The sequence below is a fragment of the Anneissia japonica genome, unplaced genomic scaffold (genome assembly GCF_011630105.1).
Source record: "Anneissia japonica isolate Jap-2015-1 unplaced genomic scaffold, ASM1163010v1 scaffold270_len118670_cov106, whole genome shotgun sequence".
Lineage (NCBI taxonomy): Eukaryota > Metazoa > Echinodermata > Crinoidea > Comatulida > Comatulidae > Anneissia > Anneissia japonica.
The window spans coordinates 22,036-38,846 of record NW_022751752.1 but is presented as its reverse complement, the minus strand read 5'-3'; the positions used below and the strand labels follow the sequence as shown (position 1 = coordinate 38,846).

At 35.8% G+C, this 16,811-nt stretch overlaps 1 protein-coding gene across 1 annotated transcript in view; it reads left to right on the top strand.

Moving 5' to 3' along the window:
* The window catches only part of LOC117121804, a gene marked incomplete at its 5' end in the record, with an annotated part of 108,795 nt that overhangs the window by 77,704 nt on the left and 14,280 nt on the right, over positions 1 to 16,811 (top strand). Inside the window, 7 exons of the mRNA XM_033267115.1 lie at positions 1,512 to 1,646; positions 1,854 to 2,000; positions 2,379 to 2,513; positions 13,050 to 13,199; positions 13,417 to 13,719; positions 15,648 to 15,715; positions 15,873 to 16,113. Coding sequence (XP_033123006.1) covers positions 1,512 to 1,646; positions 1,854 to 2,000; positions 2,379 to 2,513; positions 13,050 to 13,199; positions 13,417 to 13,719; positions 15,648 to 15,715; positions 15,873 to 16,113 — 1,179 coding nt within the window. The remainder of the gene's footprint in view (positions 1 to 1,511; positions 1,647 to 1,853; positions 2,001 to 2,378; positions 2,514 to 13,049; positions 13,200 to 13,416; positions 13,720 to 15,647; positions 15,716 to 15,872; positions 16,114 to 16,811) is intronic.

Sequence of the window (16,811 nt, the reverse complement as noted above, 5' to 3'; positions counted from 1 at the left end):
GTATGAAACACAACAATCTCTTGCATAATATAGGCAGCCTAGCTAGGCATTTACATAGGCCTAATCTAAGCTTCCTAGGGGAAGGCCTGCATTGTCATTACTGTTGAATATTTTCCTGACAGTCCATTCATAGATCGCAGCTTAAATGCTTAAACAAGAAAAAGTCAAGCCTTTATATAAATAGAAAAATAAATTTTCACCTGGTAACTACAGACCTCCCAAGTTCCCAGAAATTTACGTGTTTCCCAGATTTTTATGGAGGATCCCCGCTTCCCAAAATTTTTACAGTTTTTCCCAGAAAATATAGAATTGTCATTGTGAATATTGAAATGGCACTTTTTTCTCTTCCAAATAATTAGGTTACTTATAATTTAAACAACGTATGGCTTTGCACCACCACCTAAGTTCATTAAAACCTGAAAATGACTTATTTTGCTTATTGTTTGCACTTACAAAAAAGGACTCATTATTATTTCTGTTAAATATTTGTAATGGCTTTTGGTAATGGCATGACACACATTAAATTAATATGTCATACATGTAGTCAATAAACCAAAAAAATATCCCTAGAAATTTCACTTCAATTAACGACAAATTACCCAGAAATTTCACTTCACCAACTTGGGACCTCTGTAATTACTGTCAGTGCTCTTCCGACAATCTACAAAATTCTCGAGAAATCTGTGTTAATTCAGCTTAATGAATATTTAGAAAGCAACGATTTATTTTATGCAATCCAGTCAGGGTTCAGAGGGGTTTTGTCAACTGACACTTGTCTCCTTTATACTCAGGACTACTACATTCGAAAGCAAATTTCCGCAGGAAACTTTGTCGGTATGGCTCTATTGGATATTCAGAAGACATTCGACAGCATTGATCATGTCGTTTTGTGTGGCAAGTTAGAGGCTCTTATTGTCCTTTCTATCAATTGGTTCCGCTTCTATCTTCACTATTGACAACTTGCCTACGACCAGTTGTTGATGATTCCATGTCTTTACATCCTGAAAAAAATGAGTTTATTATTTTCTCATCTAGGAAAAAAGATTTCTTGCTGAAAACTGTAGTATCTTTTGCAATGGTCCAGAAAACCATTTGTTTTGTTTTCGTGAACAATGGCTTTTGTTTTAGCCTCTCACTAGCAGTCTTCTAATTGGTCAGTTTATCTATCCAATCACCATCCAGCTTGTGTTTTAGCCTTTCACCCATTGGTCAGTTTACCGCCATCCAGCCTCTCTATGCAAACATATAAGTATTTCCCTGTTTGGAGTGTCTGCAGATATTATTCTCCTGAAGACGATTGAAGCATCTTAATCGAAACGTCGAGACTTTTTCAACAACAGTTCTTTTCAGAACTACTTACGTGGTGTACCGCAAGCTTCAATATATATAATAAAATTTGTGTTGTAATATTTAATCATACTGTACTTGATAAAACAATTTTATACAGTCTTAATAATACAATTTGTATTCACCTTAGACTCACTTTTTACACTTGTACAATTTTTACTTAGATTGTCCGCTGCCAAAATGGAGTCCCCCTGAATGTGAGATTGATTGTCCTGTGTGTTATAACGGTGGAGTCTGTGACGACAAGACCGGTCTGTGTATTTGTCCCGCAGGCTTCAAAGGAGAATACTGCCAAACATGTAAGCCAACAAACTTAAATTTAATTTAATTCAATTTACCTTTAAGTACTCGGAAACACATGTTTCTATATATTTATATATTTCAATAGTAAATATATGGGAAATCTTAAAATAATAAAGTCGTCAGCCTAAAATTGTATGTGTTTTTTTCATAAAATATGTTATGTTTCGGTATTTACGGTTTATACTTTCTTTTTGTTTGTGTAGCTTGTGGAAGCAACAACTGGGGTCGTAATTGTGATGTTGTTTGTTCTACAGGAGATGACGAAGGTTGTAAAGGAAAGCTTTTTTGTCCGCCTGATCCTTTCGGATGCACCTGCATCGACGGATACGGAGGCAACGATTGCAATACAGGTTCAAAAGTTTTTGGCCACTGTTTATAACTATTTTGTTCTTTTTGTTTATAAATGATGTCAATATTACTGGATAATGCATATACAGGCTTTATTTTATTTTACGCTGTCGAACCTATAAAACGTGAAAGTGTGATGAGTCATTCCAAAAATCAGCACAATGGAATTGAAAACTCATGAATGAAGGAAGACAATTGTATAAAAATGCTTTGCACAGACCCAGGGCACAAACAAGTAACAGCAATAAGGTTGTACTCTGCATATTTTAATTGAACAAGATGAATAAAAACTGTCGCTCGTATCGTATGTTCATACAACATTAAATATATGGTACTAATCGACTAACAATGTGATTATCCCAAACTGTACTATTTCACAGAATGTGATAACAATCACTATGGAGCAGATTGCCGTCAAGTATGTCACTGCGATTCAGGAGGATGTGACAGAAAAACAGGGGATTGTACATCTGGGTCATCTTGTTCGACTAATTACACAGGACCAGCGTGCCAAGGTAATATTCAGATTTTAGTTGTCAAATGTATAGGAGGCAATCGCCGTCAAAATACAAAAGTGGAACGAACAGCGAACATTCACAAACCAACAACAAACATTCACAAACCAACAACGTATTTTCCCAAACGAACAACGTACTTTCTCAAACAATCTATTTTCCCAAACAACATACTTTTACAAACGATCATGTTTCACAAACTAACAACATACTTTCCCAAACGAACTCTGTATTTTCACAAATGTGCAACTAGATACTGTACTGTTATCAGGAAGTTAAAAATAGGAGGCAGCAATTCGGAATCTAACCGAAGCAGTTTGACTATTAAATCTTGCAGTTGAACTTCCGAATCAACCCAGGAATCATAATATTTTGGTTAATGCTTGAATATTTGCATTTATGCTAGAACTCATAGGCCTATTTATGTATAGGCCCTTGGTTTTCATTGAGTTTTTGAGATTTTTTAAAATATTGTAGGTCCTATAGGTAGACCTATGCAGTCACAGGCCCATCCGACTTTGGTAATGGGAGTGGAGCGGGTTGTCATTTTTAATCTGGGTGGAACTTTCGGGCAACAGGATGCCGATCAGGAGTGGCGCCAGGATTTGCCCGATGCGAGAGCTGAGGTCCCCGACAGGGTAGCCGATGTCCCAGACGTGAGGAAAGTGGCCGCAGTGGTGCGTCGCTGAAAATCCTTCAAAAGTAGCCCATAAAAATGTGACAATTTAGTGGTTTCAAAAGCTTATTTAATCGTTTTTAAACTCTACTATACATTTTTTTTCCCTTCTAGACGAATTATGGTTTCTCCCTGTTGTGTTTTCTATTGGTCTAGTAGAGGGGAATTCCCTATTCTGTTGGGAGATTGTCTGAACCCCGATCCTCCCGCCGCCCCACTGATTACGGGCCTGAGTGGCCCACTCTGATTGGCAAAGGTCTTTTTTTCACTTAAGTACAGATTCGAGAAATACCACTTCTGAAATTAACAATAAAATTCTACTCAAATTTAAGTCTAAGGGTGCCATTTCAGGCCTTCCAGAGGTGCCATAATCATAACTTTTCTTACCAACATGGTTGGGGCTGAGGTAGATAATAATAATAATAATAACAACTTTATTTACAAACGAAGAAACTTTTTCACAAGGCCGTTTTTTATACTATATTTTTCATGATCTGGTGAAATTGGACACTCTGTCATTGATTAAATTACTCCTCTAATACAGTAAAATATCGGGGGGGCACCAGGGATCTGCCCCTCGATCCAGACCCCAACCAATGGGCCCGGGAAGTGAAGATGCCCCAAAGGTACCCCTCCTAGACCGTACGGAAGGTCTTCCCCCTGTCGGTGAGAAAAACCACAATTCGTTGAGGAGAAAAAAAAAGTTATATCTATTTTTCACATATATATTTATTCCAAAATCAATTAAAAAAGCCTTTGAAACCCCTAAATTCTGATATTTTTGGCTGGCTTTGCCCCTGGACCAATTTCTATAGCTTTTTAGCATTGTCCAACTATGCCTACTTTTCCCCCGACGGGGGTCCAATACTTTTTGGTGGCTGTACAGGTGGGTGGGGGTTGCTAGGGGGCTACAGCCCACCTCCGACATTTTAAATTTTCATTAGCCATATTTTGAATTTAAAGAAAGAAAATTCTAGGACTAAGAATGCATTAAATCTAACCTAAGTATAATAATTTTCCCCCAGTGTACGATGCATGCTCTACTAATTGCTATATAAGTCAATCGCCATCTTTTAATGTTAGTTTTTATAACCAACTGTGTTGTACCAGTTGCTATAGTGATATGATCAGTATACTGTGTGCGTATTTATATTTTGTGCGTATGCTGATTTTTGCTCCTACAGTAGGCAGCGCTGACGCATTAACTACACATCAACAGTACTGTACGGATACGATGAATAACTATACCTTTACCTTGATTTACCTTGATCTTGAAGCTAAAGCATTAATGCTTATTTGCCCCTCTGTCTAAGTCTCTTACATATGGTTTAAACTTCTGGTTCTGGTGGTGATTTAGCCAGTGTTCTTCGAGCCTTGATTTAAATTGATTGACTGTGAACCCACAGCTTCAACTGACATATTCCAATCGTTAATCACCTTGTACTAAAGCTTTGTTCTCCCCACTTAGTTTTAACTTTTGGTTTCTTTAATTTCAGTGAATGTCCCCTAGTAACAACAGTTGATGACAATTCAAAAAAATTACCAACTTCCAACTTATCAAAACCATTAAAAATTTTTAAAAAATTGGATAACTGATGCTCTCCTTCTTCTATAAGCTAGGGTTGGAAGGTCTGTCTTGTTAGCCTATTCTCATAATCCAGTCCCCTCAACTTGGAAATTAATCGAGTAGCTTTTTGTTGTAATTTCTCTAAGCTATCTTCATCTTCAAGGAATCTAGACACCCAAACATTGTTGCAATATTCTAATGAGATGAATTAATGACTTATACAATAACAAATAGCTATCTCAATCCAAACGTTTAAATAAACGATGAATAATTCCCAATTTCTTATTCGCCATCGATATTACATGTTGAGACATGAGACCGGAAATTCAACCTATTATCTATAACAACACCAAGATCTTTCATTTCTCTAACAGCTTCTAATTCATTCAGTCCTATGTACTCCACCAATGTAGTACCATGGAGGAATTAGTTTAGAGTACTTAAAAGATGGAGGAGGAGGAGGAGGAGTTTATGTCCTACATACAGTATGTGTATGCATGCACGGAAATGCTTATGCATGCTTATAAATCAAATAGAAAAATTAAAAATAATACTGTAATTACACAACAGCACAGATTAAACTTAAGCTACAAAATTTTAAATAAGTCACATCTCCGTTTCCATAGGTAGAAAACACTACCTATTGTTTCAGCCTACGGGTAATACAGTAAACTTTTCTTTAAATGGTCCTCATATCCACACCATGCATCGGATCATGACCAAAATTTAAACACTTCTTTATTAAAACGTGACAAACTATTCTAGAAAGCGTCATTTTCAACCATTTATCCAATCAAGTGATATTTAGGTCTGGGTCCTAATGGCCCTCACATGTACCCCTGTATTTGTATGGTGACCTGCACGTCACAATCCTTGTAACTTGGTTTCTCAAAAGTATCAATCATGTCATTTGATTATTTATTTTAATATAGTATCTGGTCTGGGATGTTTTCCTTTAAATGGTCCTCATATGCACACCCTACGCCGGTTGGTCACCAAAATTTAATCACTCATCCTTTGGTTATACCTAACCCCCGGCGGGGCCCCCAGCCCCCCTCTGGCACCACCCTTGTGTCTGGGACCCTCACACACAGGCTAACATTAAGAAACTGGAGTTCATCCAATGTAAAGCAGTATGCTTCATAATGAACGATTATGGCAGATTATCCAGCATCACAAAAATGTTTAGGCAGCTCGGCTGGGACCTTCTGTAACATCATAGGGCCAATGCAAAAGTCAGCATGATGTACCCGATGACCAATGACCTGACCTGCATCCCTCTTGATCAACTCAATCCATCCACTTTCCGCACCAGAGGTCACGACAAGAGACTCGTTATACCAAAAACCTGTACAACATTAAGGAAGTGCTCGTTCTTTTAAGACACCATCCATCTGTGTAATAGTCTACCTCAACATGTTGTTGATTCACCATCTATCGACACATTCAACGACAGGGTATCTGATATTCACATCCGTTGACTTTCTTAAGTGAACATAATTGACCACCAGAACGCTGTGCGAATATACTCATACGAGGTTTATGCACATTATAGGATGATGATGATACTGTATATAGATGATAATGATGACGATGATGATGATAATGTGATTTACTAAGTCGGGACATATTATGTCATTGATATATTTGTTATAGGCGTCTTTGCAGCACCTAAATCTTGCCCATGACCGCGCTTTATTGTAGGCCTTTTTTTTCCTACTGAGTTATTTGAACTCACTGCCGGAAACATTTGCGCCATATGCCATGCAGATTTCATCCCCTTATTTTTATGCCCTCTTCGTTAACTTTGTTTAAGTCAGCTTGACGCAGGGTTCCCGGAATGCCGCCCTCAGCGACGTGTGCGAAGCAACTCAGACTCAGAAGTGGAACGTGAATTTCGATTTGGTTTTGTAGTCAGATTTTCGAGAAAAACTTCAGCTACCCGTATTTCTCGATTGAGACGTCAATGGGAGCTGTAATTTGTATGTCAAGTAGATGGTGCTACCCTTAATTTGTATTAAGGGAATTTACGCCCACCAACCTTGTAGTTATTAATATTTTGGTTATAATAGAAAATTTTTATTTTTTGGTGACGTCACACTCACGCTAAAGTTAGCATGTATACGTCATAAGCTAGATTACGTCACCTTTTCCTGGTAAAGCAAACTTTCCCGGCGTGCTTTTTTCATGGATAAACAAACACCACTGCTTTGCACATGAGTACCTTGTCTAGCTATGGCTACATGAGCCGCATAGTTAGCATATAATACTTAAACAATTAAGGTACGTCTGCAACTGAATTATTCTTAGGCCCTAGTTAATTTTTTTTTTTTTTTTATTTATTTCTTTCGAAAGTGTACTTTCTATCACATAAAATTGCACTGTTTACTTAGGCCTAGTAGTCATATTATGCTTCTTCGTCCCCTGCTATACACAGTACATCAGTAGGCTAGCCCCCCCCCCCACGCTACAGTACAGACGTTTGCTAGGCAACAGAACGTGATTGCACCTTTCTTACCAGGTGTTCATGTAAATTTGCATAGGCCTATTGTTAGCTAACCAGCTGAGTGTATTCCTTTGTGAAAATGAGTAACGCGGGCCGCCGCGTACTCATTTTCACAAAGCATTTGCATCCCCTCTTGAAAAGAGGGAACTTCGTAATAGTTGTCACCATCGCTCATTATTCACCGTAATTTAGCTTACATTTATGCTTGGAGGGAGCACTTAAAATATACAATAATCATTTTACTACCCGACAAACCCCGAACTTTATTTATGCATTACATAAATAGTTTCATCTTGCTGTACTCCAACATCACTGGCGCATGGTAACAACCAACTGGCAGACATTTCCAGTCACACATTACTCTCCATAACGCAACACCCCTTGTTCCGTGTCATCTGGTTTTCCATTTGTGTATTTTTCTCTTAACTGGCTTGAAAGGCCATGCTTTGGTTGTTGTGTCGATTGAAAGAATTTTATGATCGCTAATCCCTGGAATGGATTCGTATTTGATGATATTATACTTATATACAGGGGCGGATCCAGAAATGTCCAAAAGGGGGGGGGGCCGAAAGTTGGGCCGATTGAGACAACACTGTCGTAGGGGGTCCGGGGCATGCCCCTGCGAAATTTTTGTGTTCTAGACGGCCGAACATAACATTTGAGGCATTCTGGGCTATCATTTTTTTCTTTTTCTCTCTTTTTTTTCTTTTTTTTTCTTTTTTTTACCTCCCAATCCTGTCTCTTATACACATCTAGATGTGTATAAGAGACAGCCCTAAATCCGCCCCTGATATATAGAGGGTAGAATGTCAAATTTAGTTTGAAATGTAACCATTTTGGCAAGGCCAGTGATTGTCTTCATGGACAGTAAGTTGATACTCAAATCATTTAATGGTTGATTGGTTGAGTAGTCTGAGCAATCAATTCCAGGTAGGTTGAAATCACCACCCACCCAAAAAAGTAGCAGATTTGTTAGAGTTAGTGATGTCTTTAACAGTGTTACAAAGACTTGACATATACTGTAGCTATCGTCACTCCTTTATAGTGGACAGTACATGGATCTAATAATAAGCGATTCCTGATTGGACAATTCGATATTGACAAAGAGGGACTCACTGTCCAATGCAGCAGATCATCTATTCCTGAACAAATAGCAATTCTTATGCCGCCATATCCAGTGAGTATGTGATCAGATTGGCATGTAATGGATACTACAAGAACTACAAACATTTTAGCTTTACAATGGTACCAAACACTTTATTCTAATCAGAATCTGTGACCCGTTACAGTAAAATGAAATTTCGCACAACGGAGCTGAGATAATCGTTATTTCTTAAAAGTAAATCAATACCTCTCTACGCTAATGTAAACAAACAAATAGTGAAATACTTACAGTCCAGACTGAATATAGTGTTCAAATTGTTAGTACGTGTTGATTATTACCCCATCTATTTGATTCCGTAAAAAAAAAAAACCTGAAACACAGAGATCTTCATGTTTGACTTTCAAGTGTTGCGTTACCAAACACGGAGATCTCCGTGTTTGGCGGGCAGAGTGTTAACAGAGATATCTCTATTAATAGAGATATCTCTATTACAGAGATATCTCTATTAATAGAGATATCCTAGTTTTAAATAAAGATATCTTAGTTTTAAAGAGCGATATCTTAGTTTTAACTAAGAGATATCTTTATTTAAAACTGAGATATCTCTTAGATTGACGTGAAAGGTCATTAATTTGATCTGCTATAGTAGAGCTCTACAAAATAGGTGTATTTTAAGACACTAGAGTGCCACCAAACCGAGGAGGATAAATAAATTTATTTTATGAGGATCTAAAAATGAATTTGTATGACTGCCTATTATGTTTACCATTCCTTTAGCAATAGTGTGCAAATTGTTGATTTTCAAATAAAAACACCTAGTCGTTCCTAATTTGAATGGGACTCTAAGGAAATACGCCTAAGTTCATCTCTTTTTTACAAAGAAAAAATGTACTCTACACTTTGAAGGGGAGGAGAGGTTGACCTCCGTGTAGGCATATGAAAAAGAAAAAATATGATCTTCAGTTATACACATTTCATTATGTTTTTATTTTGTTTGTTTTCAATGGGGAGAGACGGTCAGAAAAAAGAGTATTCTGTTTAAAAATTATTAGAAATTATCAATTATTTCTAAACATGTTTTAGTTTATTATCGTATAATTTAAAACTGTTATCTTTTGAGTTTGTTAGGGCCTATTTTAATAGGAATTGAGAATGTTTAATCTACATGCAGGACTGGAAGACTATCGAATCAAATAATAATTCAAGACACAAGAACATGTGAACATTCAATTCAATTCAATTCAACATTTATTTACTTCCTTTTTGAATCAGACAAATATATTACAATTGATTTAAAATAAATTGAAAATACAGGAGAGGAAGAAGGCAAGAACCCGAGAAGATAAGAAAAACCAATCTTGTGGAGGGACAGCCTGAAATGAGAGGGAAAAAATGAGATTAACAAAAGAGACAAAAAGACAAAACAGGATAGAAAGGGACAAAAAACAATACATTCAAAACAAGTCGAAGACAGACCGACAGACCGCGCGAAAGGTAGTAACCAAGTGGAGATGAAGGAGATTGAATAAATGTTTAAAATTAGTAGTCAGAAGTTAAGAGTTTTTTGAATTGGTTAGTAAAAATTTTAATGGAAGATGCATTTATCAAGTGTGAGGGTAACGAATTCCAAAAGTTTGGGGCCCGAAAATCTGATGTTGTGCTGGAAGTAATTGGTTCTATGGTTGGGTATATGGATATTAGCGCAGTTACGTGTGCTGTAATTGTGAAAGGAATAATTGGATTTAAAAGTGTTACAGAAGTGACAAGGTAAGAGACCATGGTAGGAGGAGTACATAAAAAGACCTTGCTGAAGGGAATTAATGTCGGCGAATTTAAGAAGATTGAGATTAGAAAATAAAGAAGAAGAATGAGACCATGGTGGAATGCCAGATATAATCCTGATAGCCTTCTTTTGAATGATTTGAAGTTTGCTTAAGTTGGATGAGTAGGTGTTTCCCCAAACAATGTTGCAGTAGCTCAGATAGGGGAGTATAAGAGAGCAATAAAGAATACGAAGAACATTGCGGGGAACAAATGAGGATAACCTAAAAATGATACCAAGGCTTTTGGATACTTTATTTTCAATTTGGGAGATTTGTTTTTTCCAATTTAATGCACTGTCAAGATAAACTCCTAGGAACTTAGCAAATTCGGTATTGGGAATTTCGTGATTATCAATATAGATTTTGAAATTCGAATGATCGAGAGTTTGTGATTTTTGGGGACTTCGAAACAGAATGAAGCTACACTTCTCGTGATTAATTGAAAGTTTGTTGGCAGCAAAGTATTGGGAAGTGGAAATTAAATTAGAGTAATAACAATGTTGAATAAAGAATGGATATTTTTGTTAGAATATAGGATAGTAGTGTCATCAGCATAAAGAAAAAAAAGAAAGAAGGTTAGAAGACAAGTGAACATCATTAATATATAAAAGGAACAGAAGAGGGCCCAATACGGATCCCTGGGGGACACCACAAGTAATCTGGCGAAAGTTGGAGATAGTGTTGAGATATTTAGTGCATTGTGAATGGTTAGAGAGGTAACTTCGAAAAAGATTGAGAGCGGGACCACGAATACCATAGTGAGAAAGTTAATATAAAAGGATGTTATGGTCAATAGTATCAAATGCTTTGGAAAGGTCAATAAAAATTCCTATAGTAAATTGAGTATTCTCAAATGCATCAACAATTTTATTGGTGAGGTCAGTAAGGGCAATGGATGTATTGAATTGTCTGTCATAAAGTATATTAAATTTAGTAATAAATTTGAGTGTTTTATCATAGATTATTTTTTCAAGGGCTTTTGAAAAGATTGAGATTGGGCGATAATTTGAAAGGTCAGATTTGGATCCAGATTTAAAAATCGGTGTAACACGGGCTAGCTTCATTTTGTTAGGAAAAACCCCTTGGAAATCGAGAGGTTAAAAATATGACATAGGGGTTGACAGATGTAGTTGGCAACATATTTGATGACTTTGGTATGGAAATTATCAATACCGGGTGATTTATTAACTTTAAATGAGTTTAATATACAGGCCACTTCAGATTCATTAACAGGGGTGAGAAAAATAGAATTAGGTGCAGGGTTGGGTAAGAATTCCTTAAAGGATTTGTTAACTAAAGAGGGTCCGATTTCAACGAAGTAGTCATTAAATGCAGATGCAATTATTGCGGGATCGTTAGTTTGTTTACCGTTGAATTGAAATAGGGATTTGTTTGGTTATTGGGGTTTGTTTTTTTTATCAGCAGATTTATATTATTCCAAGTAGACTTGATATCATTTTTGTAGTAGATAATAATAATAATAATAATAATATAGAAATTTATATATCGCCTTTTGCCAAAGGATACAAGGCGCTTAGCTTATTGTAGGAAGAGGATTATTTAGGAAATAAATGAGCTTTTAAGAGTTTTTTGAAGACTTCAGTACTACAAGCATTTCGGATAGAAATAGGAAGATTATTCCACAGTTTTGGAGCAGAGGAAGAGAAAGATTTATCACCAGTTAAGTTTGTTGGATTTGGGAAGGTAGCTTTGGTAATTTTAATAAGTGAATTTAATTTGTTGTGAAATTGTTTGTATTTGGTTTCATTTTTGGTAGATGGGCAATGAAGGAATTTTGCATAAAGTTTTTGCTTATATTTAATAGAGTTGAGAAGGCCGTTAGACATCCATGGTTTTAGCTTATGTGATTTTTTTTTTTACATTTTTGAATGGGAAATGTTCTTCATAGAGATTTTTGAATATGTTTTCAAAATTATGCTTCATCGGGGTCTTGCACATCAAGGACTTCAGACCACTGTTGGTTACAAATATGTTGGCGAAAATTCTCTAAAGTTAAGGGATTAATATCTCTAAATCTAGGTTTACTTCCTTATCTGAGCCAACTGCACCATTAGATGGGTGAGCAATATTCGATAGATAGGATATGTTAAAAACAGGGAGATGATCACTTATGTCACTGTATAATAAACCACTGAGGTTAGGGCAATCAAACATATTGGTAATAATATTGTCAAGCAGGCTAAAAGAAGTATTTGTAATACGGAATGGTCTATGAATAAGGGGGAGATAAGGATTACTAAAGAAGGAATTAACAAAATAATGGGCATCGTTGCTAGATTCATGTTTAAGTATATCGATGTTAAAGTCCCCAAGAATATAGGCATATTTATTTTCACAAGACAGTTTGGCCATAACACTATCAAACTGATCAATAAATTTAGTAGAATCAAGGGATGGAGCTCGATACAGGGTGCCAAAAAAAATATTTTTGTGATTTGGTTGAATTAATTCGATAAAAATGGACTCATAAATATCAGGATTAAGGTTGAGATCTTTTCGTAAAGAGAATTGAAGGCCATCACAAATATATATGGCTACTCCACCACCATGTTTATGAGTTCTGTGGTTAGCTACAACATTATAATTGGGAAGTTGGACTAGTGGATTATCGTCTTTCAGCCAAGTCTCACTAATTGATATTACAGTATGTCAAAAGGAAAATTAAGGGACGTCAGAAGCTGTTTAATTTGGTCAGTGTTTTTTAGAAGACTTCTAGAATTAAAATGTATTGTGGAATAACTGTTTCTTTTGGTATTATTGACTAAAGTTAATTTAGACATAATTAATACATTTTGACTCAAGATTTAAAGATTATAATGATGTCGCAATTCTTTGTAGAATTACTGCAGGACCAGTCTTGTCCATCTGGTTTCTTTGGTGTGTTGTGTAACTATCCATGTCATTGCAAAGACTCAGCTGATTGTAATCGTAATGGAAGCTGTGGCAATGGATGCCATGAAGCATGGGCTGGAGAGGACTGCAGCATAGGTAACATACACATTTTCAAATTTACTTTGAATTTTGTTAAATTGAGCTTAAATCTTGATTTTGTATAATCGCAATGCAATTTCCAAGGTTAAGCCACGAAATAGAACTTATTGTTTCCTATTAAGCCACATTTATACCTATACATAATACATTCAGCGCCTTTCACCAAACTAATATATTCAAAATAAATATTATAACGAGTGCTATTTGTTATTAGCTCTACCTTACAGTTCCAAACCGCCAACACCTTTGAATGAAACAGCAACTACCATACATATACCCTGTAGCTGGGATCCTCTTCTAGACTTTGGAACAGGGACTATTACCGGATGTAAGTTATGGTATAATACGTCATCGACAAGTACATTCATTGATATCATTGCCAATGGTGTATATATCATCGACAATCTTACACTGCACACGACTGTTGAATTTTACGTACAATACTCGAGATTAGTTGGCGGCGTAGAAACCGATGGACCACCTAGTGAACATGGATCAGCAGAGACTATATGCACAAGTAAGCCCACTTCACTTTACTTCACTTTCACTTTTATTTATTTATTGATAAAACACATGCCAGTACTGTATTACAAATGGTGGCCCAATGGGCCAAATTGCTTGTAATATAACAAAAGGCAATATATAAAAAAAGCAGATATAAAAATATCAAAACTCAAAGGAAAAAAATTGCAAATTGAACCGAAAATTAGTAGCCCCAATCGGGAAGGAGGGTGGCACACCCAGATCATCAAAGGTAATATTACTGTATAAGTTATAAATCATTGAGTAATTGGATATAATAAGGGATTGGGCTATTAAAAAATCTATTGGTTTTTGTGCTAAATTGCATGATTTTGTTACCATTTCGGAGGTTTTTATTGTGTGTGGTACAAGATTAAAAGAATGTGATGTTGAAGTGGGACCCTTGGCGAATTTGATACAGTGTGCCACCCTCCTTTCTGAGAGCATTTCGAGTTCACAAAGGCCCAGAGCATGTTCGTAAGAGTTGAAATTTTTGCCTAGAATAATATGGCATGCTCTTTTCTTTATCACTTCAATGGTGTTACTTAAATCTTGAGTGAGACCTGGGTGCCACACAACATCAGCATATTCTAATATTGGTCTAATATACCCTTTATAGACTTCACAGAGTTCTTGTTCCAAACTTTTTAAGATTTCGGAGCATGAACAGTTTTCTATTGGCCTTAGTAACAATATTGTTAACTTGGTCATTCCATTTCAGAATAACGCCTAATATTACAGTTTTATCAACCAGAGTACATTAATAGGTTTGCCATCAAAGCAAGGTTGTATAATTGGTGGGTTTTTTAGGGTTGAGCTGTACAGAGTTTTTAGCACACCAATCGTAAAATATATTGAGATCATGTTGTAAAATGCCTTGTTGGCTAATGGATCTATTTTCATAAAAAGTTTTAATCAATGTATTTCAGATATTTATTAGTCATGCTCTGCTCTGCATCATTTACCAAAATTTTTAAAACCAATTCTTCCAAGTTTTGTGCCTTGAGGTATACCACCCTTAAGAGATATAAACTTAGATAAAGTGTTGTTATACTTGACACATTGCTCTCTGCAACTAAGAAAGTCACAAATCCATGGGATAATTGACCCACGGACTCCAATATTGATGATTTTGTTAAATAAGATATTCTGTTCGATAAGATCAAACACTTTACTGAAGTCCGTGAGTACGATCGTGCCAATGTTGCGACTTTTGTCAGCTGCAGAGCACAGGTCATGAAGAAGATGAACAAGGTATTGGCAGGTTGAGGCCCCTTTCACATTACCGTACTGTCGAGTATCTATTCTTGGTTATATATCCGCAAAGACCCAACCACAAACAAACTCTTCTGCTGTCTTAGCAAAGACAGAGGTAAGTGAGATGGGCCTCAACCTGTCAATCCTATTTTTGCTGATCTTATAATTATTGGTTTTCCAGAACTAGCGGAAAAGCCATTTTTTTTGTTTAAATTTTTTCCTGTCACTTTCCGTGCTTGGAAAGCAAAGATATGCATATTGAAATATAACGTCATTCTATATATTTTGAATATTAATGAAAATGGCTAATTGAAGTTTTATCTAATGCAATTTAGCATAAAATCGAAGCATTTCAAACCAGCTACAGCTACTGTAGTTTGAATACAAAATTACCGTCACTACTGGGACCATGTAGGTGTGAAAATACTGATATATGCAGCTGAGTTCTAGTATCTCACAATGGTCATTTACATGTTATAGAAAACATGATAGTTTTAGTAATGTGTATTAATAATGTTCATGTTTTCGTTTAATAAGCTATAAACACATGTAGCCTATATAGCTATTGCATAAACTTGCACGTTGTTGTGCTACCATAAATGGAGTTTGGTAAAGCCTTGATAATTAAAATAAAAATAATAATAATAATTGTTTCTTTTCTCAAAGAGCCTTTAGAAGATCCAGAAATAGAATTGGAAACAGTTGATGGTAATGATATTATCTTAACATTAAAGGTGAGTAAGCATATTTAATTTACAACCCCAATTTTGATCTCGGTGTGCTCTCACAATTAACCAAAACAATGTAGATGCGATTTATTGAGCATTAAATAATTTTTAATTAAGATATTAAAGACAGTTAGTGAGCCTTTCGTATCTTTTTTACGTAAAGCCTGTATCAAATGCTCCAGAGCGAATCCAGTGCGATGATATACTTCGATATCAAGTGCGATACCAAAGCAAAGATGGAAATGAACAGGACATCCTCAACACAACGGACAGTTTGCAAACAGAAGTCAAGATATCGGAATTATCACCATGTGTTTTTTATCACGTCGACTCTAGAGTTGTTAATAACGCAGAAATTACTGGAGATTGGGGAACACCAATATCGGTACAATCAGCACCATCAGGTTAATGTTTTGCTTTAATATTATCCATTTTATAGTCAAGGGGCTAGGAACTAAAATGGTGCACCCCCTGCTTTATACATGTCATGTTTTTTTAGTTACCTTTATGTCTAAGCTTCAAGAAATGCTTTGTTAGTCAAGCGATTTCTGGTTCCCAGTGCCTGTAAACCAACATCAATGATAGGTACCTGTTTTTGTACAGCATTTAAATTTGGTTGGTTAATATGGGGTGGGGGTAACAATAACATGTAAGCAAACAACTTTTTACTAACTAAATATATTTTTTTGTTTGTAATATCAAAGTGTAGAATAATACATTTGTTATCATTTGCTATAAAGGACAATGTAATTTACATTGTTAATTATGTCACATGAGTTCAAAAGATCATCAACCAAAGATCAACACTGAATTTCATTCAAAATATGAACTTGTGCTAATAGATTTTGTATCCCTTTAAAATTGAATTAAAATGGATAAAAGTTAGCTGAAGTAAATTATATACTAAAATACATGCATTAAATTATTCTAACATCTTAGCTCCAGATAGCTCCGAAAATATGTGGGCATCTCTATATTATGCATTCACTATTAAATTTTCATACGAATGAAAAACTCTGTCTCTTATACACATCTAGATGTGTATAAGAGACAGATGTGTACACTGGGCCTACGGTTTAAAGTCCTTATCCGAGAAGACTTG